The 16,948-nt window shown below is 34.8% G+C and overlaps 1 protein-coding gene across 4 annotated transcripts in view; it reads right to left on the bottom strand.

Moving 5' to 3' along the window:
• LOC102805499 (diacylglycerol kinase theta-like) overlaps positions 1 to 16,948 on the bottom strand; it is a 117,693-nt gene that overhangs the window by 39,442 nt on the left and 61,303 nt on the right. For all 4 annotated transcript variants that reach the window (XM_085507921.1, XM_085507922.1, XM_085507924.1 and 1 more), the window contains exons 3-6: positions 10,590 to 10,689; positions 9,343 to 9,428; positions 4,040 to 4,171; positions 3,450 to 3,582 (exon numbers count right to left, since the gene is read on the bottom strand). In XM_085507921.1, the coding sequence (XP_085364047.1) occupies positions 3,450 to 3,582; positions 4,040 to 4,171; positions 9,343 to 9,428; positions 10,590 to 10,689 (451 nt within the window). The remainder of the gene's footprint in view (positions 1 to 3,449; positions 3,583 to 4,039; positions 4,172 to 9,342; positions 9,429 to 10,589; positions 10,690 to 16,948) is intronic.

The following is a 16,948-nucleotide window of genomic DNA, read 5'->3' as shown; positions in this document are numbered from 1 at the left end:
GACAATAAAAAAATTATGGTCCATAATTATAAAATTTATAGAAAAATGCAAAATAAATTTACAAAATTTTAGTGGTAAGAGTAACCAAGAGTGTGTTGAAATTAAGATATTTACCAGAATATCACATAATAACTATCCAGTCTAACTGATATCTCTATACACAGAGATTAACAGTGATAGTAAACGGTCTAGAAACGGTCATTGTATTAGGTGTGAATTGGTCTCCTTCCCTGGCAAAGGCGCATTGCGGGTGTGGGAAAAGCATTGTCACGTGATCAGTACGTGATTTGACATCGTCAGTGTTATGTATTTTTTTTACAACTTAGTTGTTTATTCTAGAATTCGTACTTTTTCACATAATTTTTTAACCAGGATATCTGTATAAGGTCATATTTTAGCCAGCGAGTAGTTCTTTAATTCATCTATTTTACCAGCAGCGACACATTTTCGCAACAAATTTTCATACCGTCTACCCAGATATTTGTCGTTTTTGATTTTGGGGTGATTGAAATTAATTCAATTTTATTTACCATACTTCTGTGCACGAAACCAATATTTGTCTTCAAATTTGACATTTTATGATCGAAACATATCATTAAAAATTGGTGGGCTGATTTGTTATTTGTCACACCGCATTTTATTAATGTTAAATTGAGCGACTTTTATGGATGTTTTTTAGATCGTAAATGCAAATGGCGACGTTTTGAAATGACAATGTATTCAATTCTGTGCTAAAAAATCATTTATATACAAACATTGAAGCATTGTTATATACTTTTGGATAGAATAAAGTCATTAGTTGTTGTATAGTTGACTTGAACTGTTATGAACCCCCCAAGAATCAGAAATATCACAGGTTTTTCGATCGACTATGTTAACATGAACGACGCCATTTTGACAAGATTTGTTTAGCAATGTCAGCATGTTAGCACGCGAAGTTTTTTCCCTATTAAAATGAGAAAATGAACATAATTCCCAATATTAATCTTTGAATTGCAGGAACTGGATGTTTATGAGTTGGTAGGCAGGTTGTGATGCGTATCAGGGTTCAAAAAACCCAAATTTCTTAGTGATAATTTTGTTTACATGTTTGTTTACATTGTGGTTGCCCGAATTTGAAGTCAAAGTGAAGTCATACAATGAGGTATCCCTTTGCATGACGGTAACTTTTGAAGGTATTGTAATCTGTCTGACTTCCTGACTCCCTCCGCCCGCGTGTGAATGGTTTGTTTACCCGCACTGCGGTTCGAGACAAAAGAACGCTAGTCGTTTCCAGACTGGGGATAGAGGGACTGTGGGTAGACTGAATGAAAACCCTGGAGGACTTGAAAGATGCAGTGTGGAGTCATTTTTTTTTTCTTTTATGATTTTTCTGTTTACATTTTTTAATAATATGCAAGGTCACTGTGACTTCTACCACTGTTCCACGTGTTAAAGATTTGATTCACTAAGGTCACTGCGACTTCTACCACTGTTCCACGTGTCACAATCTGATTCACTAAAGTCAGTGTGACTTTACCACTGTTCCACGTGTTACGATTTGATTCACTAAAGTCACTGTGACTTCAACCACTGTTCCACGTGTTACAATTTGATTCACTAAAGTCACTGTGTCTTCTACCACTGTTCCACATGTTACGATTTGATTCACCAAAGTCACTGTGACTTCTACCATTGTTCCACGTGTTACGATTTGATTCACTAAAGTCACTGTGACTTCTACCACTGTTCCATGTGTTACAATTTGATTCACTAAAGTTACTGTGACTTCTACCACTGTTCCACGTGTCACGATTTGATTCACCAAAGTCACTGTGACTTCTACCACCGTTCCATGTGTTATAATTTGATTCACTAAATAAAGTCACTGTGACTTCTACCACTGTTCCACGTGTTACAATTTGATTCACTAAAGTCACTGTGACTTCTACCACTGTTCCACGTGTTACAATTTGATTCGCTAAAGTCACTGTGACTTCTACCACCGTTCCACGTGTCACGATTTGATTCACTAAAGTCACTGTGACTTCTACCACTGTTCCACGTGTTACAATTTGATTCGCTAAAGTCACTGTGACTTCTACCATCGTTCCATGTGTTACAATTTGATTCACCAAAGTCACTGTGACTTCTACCACCGTTCCACGTGTCACGATTTGATTCACTAAAGTCACTGTGACTTCTACCACTGTTCCACGTGTTACAATTTGATTCGCTAAAGTCACTGTGACTTCTACCACCGTTCCATGTGTTACAATTTGATTCACTAAAGTCACTGTGACTTCTACCACCGTTCCATGTGTTACAATTTGATTCACTAAAGTCACTGTGACTTCTACCACTGTTCCACGTGTCACAATTTGATTCACTAAAGTCACTGTGACTTCTACCACTGTTCCACGTGTTACGATTTGATTCACTAAAGTCACTGTGACTTCTACCACTGTTCCATGTGTTACGATTTGATTCACTAAAGTCACTGTGACTTCTACCACTGTTCCACATGTTACGATTTGATTCACTAAAGTCACTGTGACTTCTACCACTGTTCCACGTGTCACAATTTGATTCACTAAAGTCACTGTGACTTCTACCACTGTTCCACGTGTCACGATTTGATTCACTAAAGTCACTGTGACTTCTACCACTGTTCCACATGTTACGATTTGATTCACTAAAGTCACTGTGACTTCTACCACTGTTCCATGTGTTACGATTTGATTCACTAAAGTCACTGTGACTTCTACCACTGTTCCATGTGTTACGATTTGATTCACTAAAGTCACTGTGACTTCTACCACTGTTCCATGTGTTACGATTTGATTCACTAAAGTCACTGTGACTTCTACCACTGTTCCATGTGTTACGATTTGATTCACTAAAGTCACTGTGACTTCTACCACTGTTCCATGTGTTACAATTTGATTCACTAAAGTCACTGTGACTTCTACCACTGTTCCATGTGTTACGATTTGATTCACTAAAGTCATTGTGACTTCTACCACTGTTCCATGTGTTACAATTTGATTCACTAAAGTCACTGTGACTTCTACCACTGTTCCACGTGTCACGATTTGATTCACTAAAGTCACTGTGACTTCTACCACTGTTCCACATGTTACGATTTGATTCACTAAAGTCACTGTGACTTCTACCACTGTTCCATGTGTTACAATTTGATTCACTAAAGTCACTGTGACTTCTACCACTGTTCCACGTGTCACGATTTGATTCACTAAAATCACTGCGACTGTTCAATACGTTACCATTTGATCAAGTCACTGTGACTGTTCCAGATATTACGATTTGATTCTCAAAAGTTACAGTGACCCTGGTACACGTGTCACAATTTGATTCACAAAAGTCACTTTGACACCACCATTGTTCCAACATACAGGGCAACTTAACAAATATGAGTTATAAAATGTTTTCTTTAACAAAAGACTAACCTGCAGTCTTGGACATTTCTTTGACAGAGTAGTTAGTCTTGGGCATAGACACTGCATGTGGAAACAGTATGAGATCTCGCAGTGGTCCATAGTTACACTCGGGAGATATTTGACGATAACATCCAGTATGAGCCTATGTAAAGCATTCACATTTTACATTTAGTGTGCTGGCCGGGTGACAGTCCCTGAAATTAAGAGTCACTCTCTCGACTTTTTCAACATGCAAATTCAAGTACTGACAGTATATACAGTACATCGAAACTTTGCCAGTAGCTTTGGCCACATCATTAGTCTGGCATTTGGGTTGACATCTTTTGTCGGTCAAGTCCAAGCATAATATTTTAATGATTTGAAACTATCTTGAATATTGTGAATATACCAAAGATGATGGTGAAATGCTAATTTGGCAAGATAATTGGATCAATTTTGTATACAACTCTGCTTCACTGTTTTTGCTATATTAGAAGTACATCTTACATAGTGGATCATTGAAATATGACTTATTTTGATCATAAACACATCTCTGTCATTTATGGTATTTATCATGAATGGTAACAATTACTATGCGAATAGTGGTTACCGGTACTTACAGTAATGCCACACCATTCACATCTTTTGCTGACCAGACATTCTGAGCTGCCACAAGTCTTTTTACATACGTAACATTTCGCATTAGTTGGTAAATTGCCCTCCCTCCAATGATGCAGGATCAATGGTGGAGTCTAAAGCAAAACAATACAAAATTGATTAACTTAGATTAAAAAGATAAGAAAATATCAGAAAGTACAAATTTACACAAGTCCAATGATGCATTGAGTTTTTACATAAAATATCATATTCTCAGCTAATATCATTGGTCAATATTCATCATGGGAGTATATAATTTACAAAAGTCCAAGAATGCATTGAGTTTTTACATAAAATATCAATATACTCTCAGCTAATATCATTGGTCGATATTCATCATGGGAGTATATAATTTACACAAGTCCAAGAATGCATTGATTTTTGCATAAAATATCAATATACTCTCAGCTAATATCATTGGTCGATATTTATCGTGGGAATATAAAATTTACATAAGTCCAAGAATGCATTGAGTTTTTTTACATAAAATATCAATATACTCTCAGCTAATATCATTGGTCAATATTCATCATGGGAGTATATAATTTACATAAGTCCAAGAATGCATTGATTTTTGCATAAAATATCAATATACTCTCAGCTAATATCATTGGTCGATATTTATCGTGGGAATATAAAATTTACATAAGTCCAAGAATGCATTGAGTTTTTTTACATAAAATATCAATATACTCTCAGCTAATATCATTGGTCGATATTCATCATGGGAGTATATAATTTACACAAGTCCAAGAATGCATTGATTTTTGCATAAAATATCAATATACTCTCAGCTAATATCATTGGTCGATATTTATCGTGGGAATATAAAATTTACATAAGTCCAAGAATGCATTGAGTTTTTTTACATAAAATATCAATATACTCTCAGCTAATATCATTGGTCAATATTCATCATGGGAGTATATAATTTACATAAGTCCAAGAATGCATTGAGTTTTTACATAAAATATCAATATACTCTCAGCTAATATCATTGGTCGATATTTATCGTGGGAATATAAAATTTACATAAGTCCAAGAATGCATTGAGTTTTTTTACATAAAATATCAATATACTCTCAGCTAATATCATTGGTCAATATTCATCATGGGAGTATATAATTTACATAAGTCCAAGAATGCATTGAGTTTTTACATAAAATATCAATATACTCTCAGCTAATATCATTGGTCAATATTCATCATGGGAGTATATAATTTACATAAGTCCAAGAATGCATTGAGTTTTGCATAAAATATCAATATACTCTCAGCTAATATCATTGGTCAATATTCATCATGGGAGTATATAATTTACATAAGTCCAAGAATGCATTGAGTTTTTACATAAAATATCAATATACTCTCAGCTAATATCATTGGTCAATATTCATCATGGGAGTATATAATTTACATAAGTCCAAGAATGCATTGAGTTTTGCATAAAATATCAATATACTCTCAGCTAATATCATTGGTCAATATTCATCATGGGAGTATATAATTTACATAAGTCCAAGAATGCATTGAGTTTTGCATAAAATATCAATATACTCTCAGCTAATATCATTGGTCAATATTCATCATGGGAGTATATAATTTACATAAGTCCAAGAATGCATTGAGTTTTGCATAAAATATCAATATACTCTCAGCTAATATCATTGGTCAATATTCATCATGGGAGTATATAATTTACAAAAGTCCAAGAATGCATTGAGTTTTTTTGCATAAAATATCAATATACTCTCAGCTAATATCATTGGTCGATATTTATCATGGGAATATATAATTTACATAAGTCCAAGAATGCATTGAGTTTTGCATAAAATATCAATATACTCTCAGCTAATATCATTGGTCGATATTCATCATGGGAGAATATATAATTTACATAAGTCCGAGAATGCATTGAGTTTTTACATAAAATATCATACTCTCAGCTAATATCATTGGATTATGGAAGTTCCATGTTAATATGTGACTGAACAAAAAACAACACACGCTAACGCTGACCAAATAATGATAATGCCAATGGCTGATATACCAATGACAGTATTTAAAGAGAATCAGATAAAAATTGTTATTCTAACCACAAAAAAGGACAATATGTAGTAAATTTTCAAGGGCAAAGTAAAATAAAATAAAACACGAGCAACAATAAAATGTTTCGGTCTGACAATTTGTAAACACCATTAGCTGTAAAATTACCTGCAGAGTGGCTGACTAGGTGCAAACAATTAATACTGATTAAAAAAATTTTAATAATGCTTCTAATTATACCACATGTAGTCTCAAAGTCAAATTTACCCCCAAAGAATACCAGCAATAGTTTTAATTTTAAATACATTGATTACCATTATAGCTATTCATACACCTTAGTGGCCATGGAAACCATATTCCATGTTTTGGAGTACTGAGCCACACAGTATGGCATTGTAAGATTCCAAAGACCACATATTAGTTACCACATAGTATGGCACTGTGAGCTTCCATAGACCACATATTAGTCACCACATAGTACGGCACTGTGAGCTTCCACAGACCATATAATAATCACCACATAGTATGACACTGTGAGCTTCCAAAGACCACATATTAATCACCACATAGTATGGCATTGTAAGATTCCAATGACCACATTTAAATCACTACATAGTATGGCACTGTGAACTTTCATAGATCACATATTAATCACCACATAGTATGGCATTGTGAACTTCCAATAGACCACATATTAATCACCACATAGTATGGCATTGTAAGCTTCCATAGACCACATATTAGTCACCACATAGTACGGAACTGTGAGCTGCTCACAGACCACATATTAAGTCACCACATAGTATGGCACTCTGAGCTACCATAGACCACATATTAATCACCACATAGTATGGCATTGTAAGCTTCCATGGACCACATATTAATCACCACATTAGTATGACATTGTAAGCTTCCATAGACCACATATTAAACACCACATAGTACGGCATTGCAAGTTTCCATAGACCACATATTAATCACCACTTTAGTATGGCATTGTAAGTTTCCATAGACCACATATTAATCACCACATAGTATAGGCATTGTAAGCTTCCATAGACCATATATTAATCACCACATAGTATAGCACTGTGAGCTTCCATAGACCACATATTAATCACAACACAGTATGGCATTGTGAGCTTCCATAGACCACATATTAATCACCACATAGTATGGCATTGTAAGCTTCCACAGACCACATATTAATCACCACATAGTATAGCACTGTGAGCTTCCATAGACCATATATTACTCACCACATAGTATGTCACTGTGAGCTTTCAGACCATATATTAATCACAACACAGTATGGCATTGTGAGCTTTCAGACCATATATTAATCACCACATAGTATGGCATTGTAAGCTTCCACAGACCACATATTAATCACCACATGGTATAGCACTGTGAGCTTCCAAAGACCACATATTACTCACCACATAGTATGTCACTGTGAGCTTACATAGACCACATATTAATCACAACACAGTATGGCATTGTGAGCTTTCAGATCATATACTAATCACCACATAGTATGGCATTGTGAGCTTCCATAGACCACATATTAATCACAACACAGTATGGCATTGTGAGCTTCCATAGACCACATATTAATCACCACATAGTATGGCATTGTAAGCTTCCACAGACCACATATTAATCACCACATAGTATAGCACTGTGAGCTTCCATAGACCATATATTACTCACCACATAGTATGTCACTGTGAGCTTTCAGACCATATATTAATCACAACACAGTATGGCATTGTGAGCTTTCAGACCATATATTAATCACCACATAGTATGGCATTGTAAGCTTCCACAGACCACATATTAATCACCACATAGTATAGCACTGTGAGCTTCCAAAGACCACATATTACTCACCACATAGTATGTCACTGTGAGCTTACATAGACCACATATTAATCACAACACAGTATGGCATTGTGAGCTTTCAGACCATATACTAATCACCACATAGTATGGCATTGTGAGTTCCATAGACCATATATTAATCACCACAGAGTATGGCATTGTAAGCTTCCAAAGACCACATATTAATCACCACGTAGTATGGCACTGTGAGTTCCATAGACCATATATTAATCACCACAGAGTATGGCATTGTAAGCTTCCAAAGACCACATATTAATCACCACATAGTATGGCACTGTGAGCTTCCATAGACCATATATTAATCACCACATAGTATGGCACTGTGAGCTTCCATAGACCCCATATTAATCACCACATAGTATGGCATTGTGAGCTTTCACAGACCATATAATAATCACCACATTAGTATGGCATTGTAAGCTTCCATAGACCACATATTAATCACCACATAGTATGGGACTGTGAGCTTCCATAGACCATATATTAATTACCACATTAGTATGGCATTGTAAGCTACCAAAGACCACATATTCATCACCACATAGTATGGGACTGTGAGCTTCCATAGACCATAGATTAATCACCACATTAGTATGGCATTGTAAGCTACCAAAGACCACATATTCATCACCACATAGTATGGCACTGTGAGCTTTCAAAGACCACATATTAATCACCACATAGTATGGCATTGTGAGCTTTCACAGACCATATAATAATCACCACATTAGTATGGCATTGTAAGCTTCCATAGACCACATATTAATCACCACATAGTATGGGACTGTGAGCTTCCATAGACCATATATTAATCACCACATTAGTATGGCATTGTAAGCTACCAAAGACCACATATTCATCACCACATAGTATGGGACTGTGAGCTTCCATAGACCATATATTAATCACCACATTAGTATGGCATTGTAAGCTACCAAAGACCACATATTCATCACCACATAGTATGGCACTATGAGCTTCCAAAGACCACATATTAATCACCACATTAGTATGGCATTGTGAGCTTCCATATACCACATATTAATCACCACATTAGTATGGCATTGTAAGCTTCCATAGACCACAAATTAATCACCACATAGTATGGCATTGAGAGCTTCCACAGACCAGATATTAATCACTACATACACACTGTAGTATGGCACTGTGAGCTTGTCATTTTCCCCCCGGTTGTCAGTGGCTTGGCAATTACCTCAGTGTGTTGGATCAGTGGCTTTTCATTTCCTGCAGGTTGTGGGATCAGTGGCTTTTTTGTAGGGTGTAAATCATATATTGCATAATTCTTAATACTCACTTTTTTGTTTGGGTCATAGCATGCTACTTGTGGGCAATCACTGACCACGAAGTCAAGACAGGCGGCATGGGAATAATATTCACAAACTGAAAAAGGAAAAAAAGACAATTAAATTTATTCACAAAATATATACTACCAGAGGTACATTACTTGGGGTTTGCAACGCACATAGTACTGTATGGTGACATCATGCCAAGATTCCATTCAAGTCTCATCTCGTAGATAGCGAGACTGATGCTACTCTCTTCTGACATGACATAGACTGTTTGTAATAAAACAATAAAACATGTATTACCACATTCATAGTGAAAAAATGTAATACATCGAAAATGTACAGAAAATATAGTTATCGTAATCCGTCATATCGTGAGCAGCTATTTTGATCCACCTGGACATCCCAGTATCCAAGTTATCTCGGGCATGCGCATTCGCATTTTTCTGAGTTGGAACGCTTATGCGAGAGCGAGATTGTAACGGGCGATCTTGGTATCATGTCACCGTAGTTGCAAACCCCAAGTAATGTACCTCTGATAGTACTTTTTTAAGTTGAATGGCAAAAAGCACATCTGAAAGTTACGGTGCTTGTAAGTTGTAGGTCACACAGAAAGAAAGATGACATATTATGTTATTTATCAATGAATCCTGTCATGCAGTGGTTTTTGAATTTTGCTTCGGAAGTGTGCTAAACACAAGTAACCTAAGAAATACATAATGTTCAATGTTCAAAATTTGCTATGAGGTAGTGATTATGTGAGTAAAATGATCGATCTCTAAATACGAATAAGAGTGAACTTCACACTAATCCTAATGTAAAATGCTTCACATCAAATAATGATTTAATAATAATCATAGTCTGTCTTCAGTCAACAAACAGACTTGACTTGACGAAACCCTAAAATGCTAAAAACACAATCACAAAAAAAGATATACAAAAATGCTGTTTATTACAATACTTATATATGTCAAACATATCAAAGTCTTAAAACACAATTTTGACAAAAATACAACTTTAACATACAAATGTACATGATGCATCAGTGAATCAAAAACTCGTAAAAGGAAAAAAAAAGTTTAAAAAAAAATTAAATCGTGTAAAACATCATGTACATGTACAACTATATTAGCCTTCAAAGAAGTATTTATGAAGGTCTTTAGTTACATGTACTATATGTGGTAGAAGATATTTCAACACACCCACACTCATTCAACAGATACATGTGCATATCTAGTAGTAAATAAAACAGTACCTTCACATCGCAATGCTAAATGATCTAGACTACGTCGACAGACATTGCAAAATTTTTTTTTGTATTTTTCTGGTTCTCCCCAGGTGTGCGCAAAGGGGTCCTATAAAAAAAAAATAAACACATTTATGATCAATATCAACATTTATTTCATTTACAATATTCAATATTTATTTACATACATGTACCTACCCACTCTCCTACATATGTTACTAAAACTTGTTATCAATAACATGTAAATGCAGATTTGATATAGCATGCTCTACGACTTTTGCCAGATTTGTTTAATTCTTCATATATATAAAACAAAAAATGTACGAGACAGCAAGTAGATGGCAGTCTCAGAATGAGGTAGTGATTAGATGGTAGTCTCAGAATGAGGTAGTGATTAGATGGTAGTCTCAGAATGAGGTAGTGATTAGATGGCAGTCTCAGAATGAGGTAGTGATTAGATGGCAGTCTCAGAATGAGGTAGTGATTAGATGGTAGTCTCAGAATGAGGTAGTGATTAGATGGCAGTCTCAGAATGAGGTAGTGATTAGATGGCAGTCTCAGAATGAGGTAGTGATTAGATGGCAGTCTCAGAATGAGGTAGTAAGTGGATGGCAGTCTCTGAATTAGGTAATAAGGCCGTTCATGATAGAATGTGTACCTTATGCCAAGGTAATGAATGAAGGTGATGAATTTCACTATATCTTTGAGTGTCTGTCCTTGAGTAAAGAATGGGAGAGATTTTTAACACTTTAAAAATGTATCAGAATCGGAGTTGGTAAATCTTTCTAGATTCTGTAAAGATATAATGAAGCGGTTTTTAGTTCAGCCAGATCAATTCTGACCACCGATTCAGTGCCAGGTATTTTTATTTATTTATTTGCTTTTTGTAATTTTGGGCTGGTGCCTTATTATGCATTTCTTCTAATTTATTAATTTATTTCGTGTGACGCTTCCATGTACATTCTTTTTTCGTTTGTATTATGTAATGTATATTATTTAGTTCTCTCATACCTCTATCGGAGGAAGCAAAGGGAATAAATTATTATTATTATTATTATTATTAGGTAGTAAGTGCATAGCAATCTCTGAATGAGGTAGTAAGTGCATGGTGGTCTCTGAATGAGGCAGTGAGTGGATGGCAGTCTCGGAATGAGGTAGTAAGTGCATGGTGGCCTCTGAATGAGGTAGTATGTGGATAGTGGTCTCTGAATGACTTAGTGAGTTGATGGCAGTCTCGGAATGAGGTAGTGAGTGGATGGCGGCTTCTGGATGAGGTAGTGAGTGCATGGCAGTCTCTGAATGAGACACTGAGTGCATGGCATTCTCTAAATGAGACACTGAGTGCATGGCATTCTCTCAATGAGGTAGTAAGTGGATGGCGGTCTCAGAATGAGGTGGTGCATGGGTGGAAGGCAGTCTCTGAATGAGGCAGTGAGTGGATGGCAGTCTCGGAATGAGGTAGTAAGTGCATGGTGGCCTCTGAATGAGGTAGTATGTGGATAGTGGTCTCTGAATGACTTAGTGAGTTGATGGCAGTCTCGGAATGAGGTAGTGAGTGGATGGCGGCTTCTGGATGAGGTAGTGAGTGCATGGCAGTCTCTGAATGAGACACTGAGTGCATGGCATTCTCTAAATGAGACACTGAGTGCATGGCATTCTCTCAATGAGGTAGTAAGTGGATGGCGGTCTCAGAATGAGGTGGTGCATGGGTGGAAGGCAGTCTCTGAATGAGGTAGTAAGTGAATGGCTGCCTCTGAATGAGCTAGTAAGTGGATGGCAGTCTCTGAATGAGGTAGTGAGTGAATGGCAGTCTCTGAATGAGGTAGTGAGTGAATGGCAGTCTCTGAATGAGGTAGTAAGTGGATGGCAGTCTCTGAATGAGCTAGTAAGTGGATGGCAGTCTCTGAATGAGGTAGTGAGTGAATGGCTGCCTCTTAATGAGGTAGTAAGTGGATGGCGGTCTATGAATGAGGTAGTGAGTGCATGGCTGTCAATTTATTGGCCATGTTGTATTTGTCAATTTATTAGCCATGTTGTAATTGTCAATTTATAGGCCATGTTGTATTTGTCAATTTATAGACCATGCTGTAATTGTCAATTTATAGACCATGCTGTAATTGTCAATTTATTGGCCATGTTGTATTTGTCAATTCATAAACCATGCTGTAATTGTCAATTTATTGGCCATGCTGTAATTGTCAATTTATTGGCCATGTTGTATTTGTCAATTTATTGGCCATGTTGTAATTGTCAATTTATAGACCATGCTGTAATTGTCAATTTATAGGCCATGTTGTATTTGTAAATTTATAGACCATGCTGTAATTGTCAATTTATAGGCCATGTTGTATTTGTCAATTTATAGACCATGCTGTAATTGTCAATTTATAGACCATGCTGTAATTGTCAATTTATAGGCCATGTTGTATTTGTCAATTTATAGACCATGTTGTATTTGTCAATTTATAGACCATGCTGTAATTGTCAATTTATTGGCCATGTTGTAATTGTCAATTTATAGACCATGCTGTAATTGTCAATTTATAGGCCATGTTGTATTTGTCAATTTATAGACCATGCTGTAATTGTCAATTTATTGGCCATGTTGTATTTGTCAATTTATTGGCCATGTTGTATTTGTCAATTTATAGACCATGCTGTAATTGTCAATTTATTGGCCATGTTGTATTAGTCAATTTATAGCCCATGCTGTAATTGTCAATTTATTGGCCATGTTGTATTTGTCAATTCATAAACCATGCTGTAATTGTCAATTTATTGGCCATGTTGTAATTGTCAATTCATAAACCATGCTGTAATTGTCAATTTATTGGCCATGCTGTAATTGTCAATTTATTGGCCATGCTGTAATTGTCAATTTATTGGCCATGTTGTATTTGTCAATTTATTGGCCATGTTGTATTTGTCAATTTATAGACCATGCTGTAATTGTCAATTTATTGGCCATGTTGTATTAGTCAATTTATAGCCCATGCTGTAATTGTCAATTTATTGGCCATGTTGTATTTGTCAATTCATAAACCATGCTGTAATTGTCAATTTATTGGCCATGTTGTATTTGTCAATTCATAAACCATGCTGTAATTGTCAATTTATTGGCCATGCTGTAATTGTCAATTTATTGGCCATGCTGTAATTGTCAATTTATTGGCCATGTTGTATTTGTCAATTTATTGGCCATGTTGTAATTGTCAATTTATTGGCCATGTTGTATTTTTCAATTTATAGGCCATGTTGTATTTGTCAATTTATTGGCCATGTTGTAATTGTCAATTTATAGACCATGCTGTAATTGTCAATTTATAGGCCATGTTGTATTTGTCAATTTATTGGCCATGTTGTAATTGTCAATTTATTGGCCATGTTGTATTTTTCAATTTATAGGCCATGTTGTATTTGTCAATTTATTGGCCATGTTGTAATTGTCAATTTATAGGCCATGTTGTAATTGTCAATTCATAGACCATGCTGTAATTGTCAATTTATAGGCCATGTTGTATTTGTAAATTTATAGACCATGCTGTAATTGTCAATTTATAGGCCATGTTGTATTTGTCAATTTATAGACCATGCTGTAATTGTCAATTTATAGGCCATGTTGTATTTGTCAATTTATAGACCATGTTGTATTTGTCAATTTATAGACCATGCTGTAATTGTCAATTTATTGGCCATGTTGTAATTGTCAATTTATAGATCATGCTGTAATTGTCAATTTATAGGCCATGTTGTATTTGTCAATTTATAGACCATGCTGTAATTGTCAATTTATTGGCCATGTTGTATTTGTCAATTTATAGACCATGCTGTAATTGTCAATTTATTGGCCATGTTGTATTAGTCAATTTATAGCCCATGCTGTAATTGTCAATTTATTGGCCATGTTGTATTTTTCAATTTATAGGCCATGTTGTATTTGTCAATTTATTGGCCATGTTGTATTTGTCAATTTATAGGCCACGTTGTATTTGTCAATTTATAGGCCATGTTGTATTTGTCAATTTATTGGCCATGTTGTAATTGTCAATTTATAGACCATGCTGTAATTGTCAATTTATAGACCATGCTGTAATTGTCAATTTATAGGCCATGTTGTATTTGTCAATTTATTGGCCATGTTGTATTTGTCAATTTATAGACCATGCTGTAATTGTCAATTTATAGGCCATGTTGTATTTGTCAATTTATAGACCATGCTGTAATTGTCAATTTATAGACCATGCTGTAATTGTCAATTTATAGGCCATGTTGTATTTGTCAATTTATAGGCCATGTTGTCAATGTCAATTTATAGACCATGTTGTATTTGTCAATTTATAGGCCATGTTGTATTTGTCAATTTATTGGCCATGTTGTATTTGTCAATTTATAGGCCATGTTGTATTTGTAAATTTATAGACCATGCTGTAATTGTCAATTTATAGACCATGTTGTATTTGTCAATTTATAGGCCATGTTGTCAATGTCAATTTATTGGCCATGTTGTAATTGTCAATTTATAGACCATGTTGTATTTGTCAATTTATAGACCATGTTGTATTTGTCAATTTATAGGCCATGCTGTAATTGTAAATTTATTGGCCATGTTGTAATTGTAAATTTATAGACCATGCTGTAATTGTCAATTTATAGACCATGTTGTATTTGTCAATTTACAGGCCATGTTGTCAATGTCAATTTATTGGCCATGTTGTAATTGTCAATTTATAGACCATGTTGTATTTGTCAATTTATAGGCCATGTTGTATTTGTCAATTTATAGACCATGCTGTAATTGTAAATTTATTGGCCATGTTGTAATTGTAAATTTATTAGCAATGTTGTAATTGTAAATTTATTGGCCATGTTGTATTTGTCAATTTATAGACCATGCTGTAATTGTCAATTTATTGGCCATGTTGTAATTGTAAATTTATTGGCCATGTTGTAATTGTCAATTTATTGGCCATGTTGTAATTGTCAATTTATTGGCCATGTTGTAATTGTCAATTTATAGACCATGCTGTAATTGTCAATTTATTGGCCATGTTGTAATTGTCAATTTATAGACCATGCTGTAATTGTCAATTTATTGGCCATGTTGTAATTGTCAATTTATAGACCATGCTGTAATTGTCAATTTATTGGCCATGCTGTAATTGTAAATTTATTGGCCATGTTGTAATTGTAAATTTATAGACCATGCTGTAATTGTCAATTTATAGACCATGTTGTATTTGTCAATTTACAGGCCATGTTGTCAATGTCAATTTATTGGCCATGTTGTAATTGTCAATTTATAGACCATGTTGTATTTGTCAATTTATAGGCCATGTTGTATTTGTCAATTTATAGACCATGCTGTAATTGTAAATTTATTGGCCATGTTGTAATTGTAAATTTATTAGCAATGTTGTAATTGTAAATTTATTGGCCATGTTGTATTTGTCAATTTATAGACCATGCTGTAATTGTCAATTTATTGGCCATGTTGTAATTGTAAATTTATTGGCCATGTTGTAATTGTCAATTTATTGGCCATGTTGTAATTGTCAATTTATTGGCCATGTTGTAATTGTCAATTTATTGGCCATGTTGTAATTGTCAATTTATAGACCATGCTGTAATTGTCAATTTATTGGCCATGTTGTAATTGTCAATTTATAGACCATGCTGTAATTGTCAATTTATTGGCCATGTTGTAATTGTCAATTTATAGACCATGCTGTAATTGTCAATTTATTGGCCATGTTGTAATTGTCAATTTATAGACCATGTTGTAATTGTCAATTTATAGACCATGCTGTAATTGTCAATTTATTGGCCATGTTGTAATTGTCAATTTATAGACCATGCTGTAATTGTCAATTTATAGACCATGCTGTAATTGTCAATTTATAGACCATGCTGTAATTGTCAATTTATAGACCATGCTGTAATTGTCAATTTATAGACCATGCTGTAATTGTCAATTTATTGGCCATGTTGTATTTGTCAATTTATTGGCCATGTTGTAATTGTCAATTTATAGACCATGCTGTAATTGTCAATTTATTGGCCATGTTGTAATTGTCAATTTATAGACCATGCTGTATTTGTCAATTTATTGGCCATGTTGTAACTCAATTTATCAACCATGTTGTAAATCAATTTATCCACAATAATTCAAGTTTTCATATCATCTATTTGTTGTGTGCTGCGCGTCCCATCTGTCACCATACCATTAACACTACAATGCCTACATTGACCTAAAATCTCTGACAGATGGTTGTCCATTTCATGCCATACAATAGACATTGGATATGAAATCATGCCTGGTAGAAATCATCTTTTGATTGGTGTTCATTAATTATGTAGTGCCTTCTCCT

The sequence above is a fragment of the Saccoglossus kowalevskii genome, chromosome 14 (genome assembly GCF_978046115.1).
Source record: "Saccoglossus kowalevskii chromosome 14, keSacKowa6.1, whole genome shotgun sequence".
Classification (NCBI taxonomy): Eukaryota; Metazoa; Hemichordata; class Enteropneusta; family Harrimaniidae; genus Saccoglossus; species Saccoglossus kowalevskii.
The sequence above is the reverse complement of the archived record's forward strand: the minus strand, read 5'-3'. Positions and strand labels throughout refer to the sequence as shown.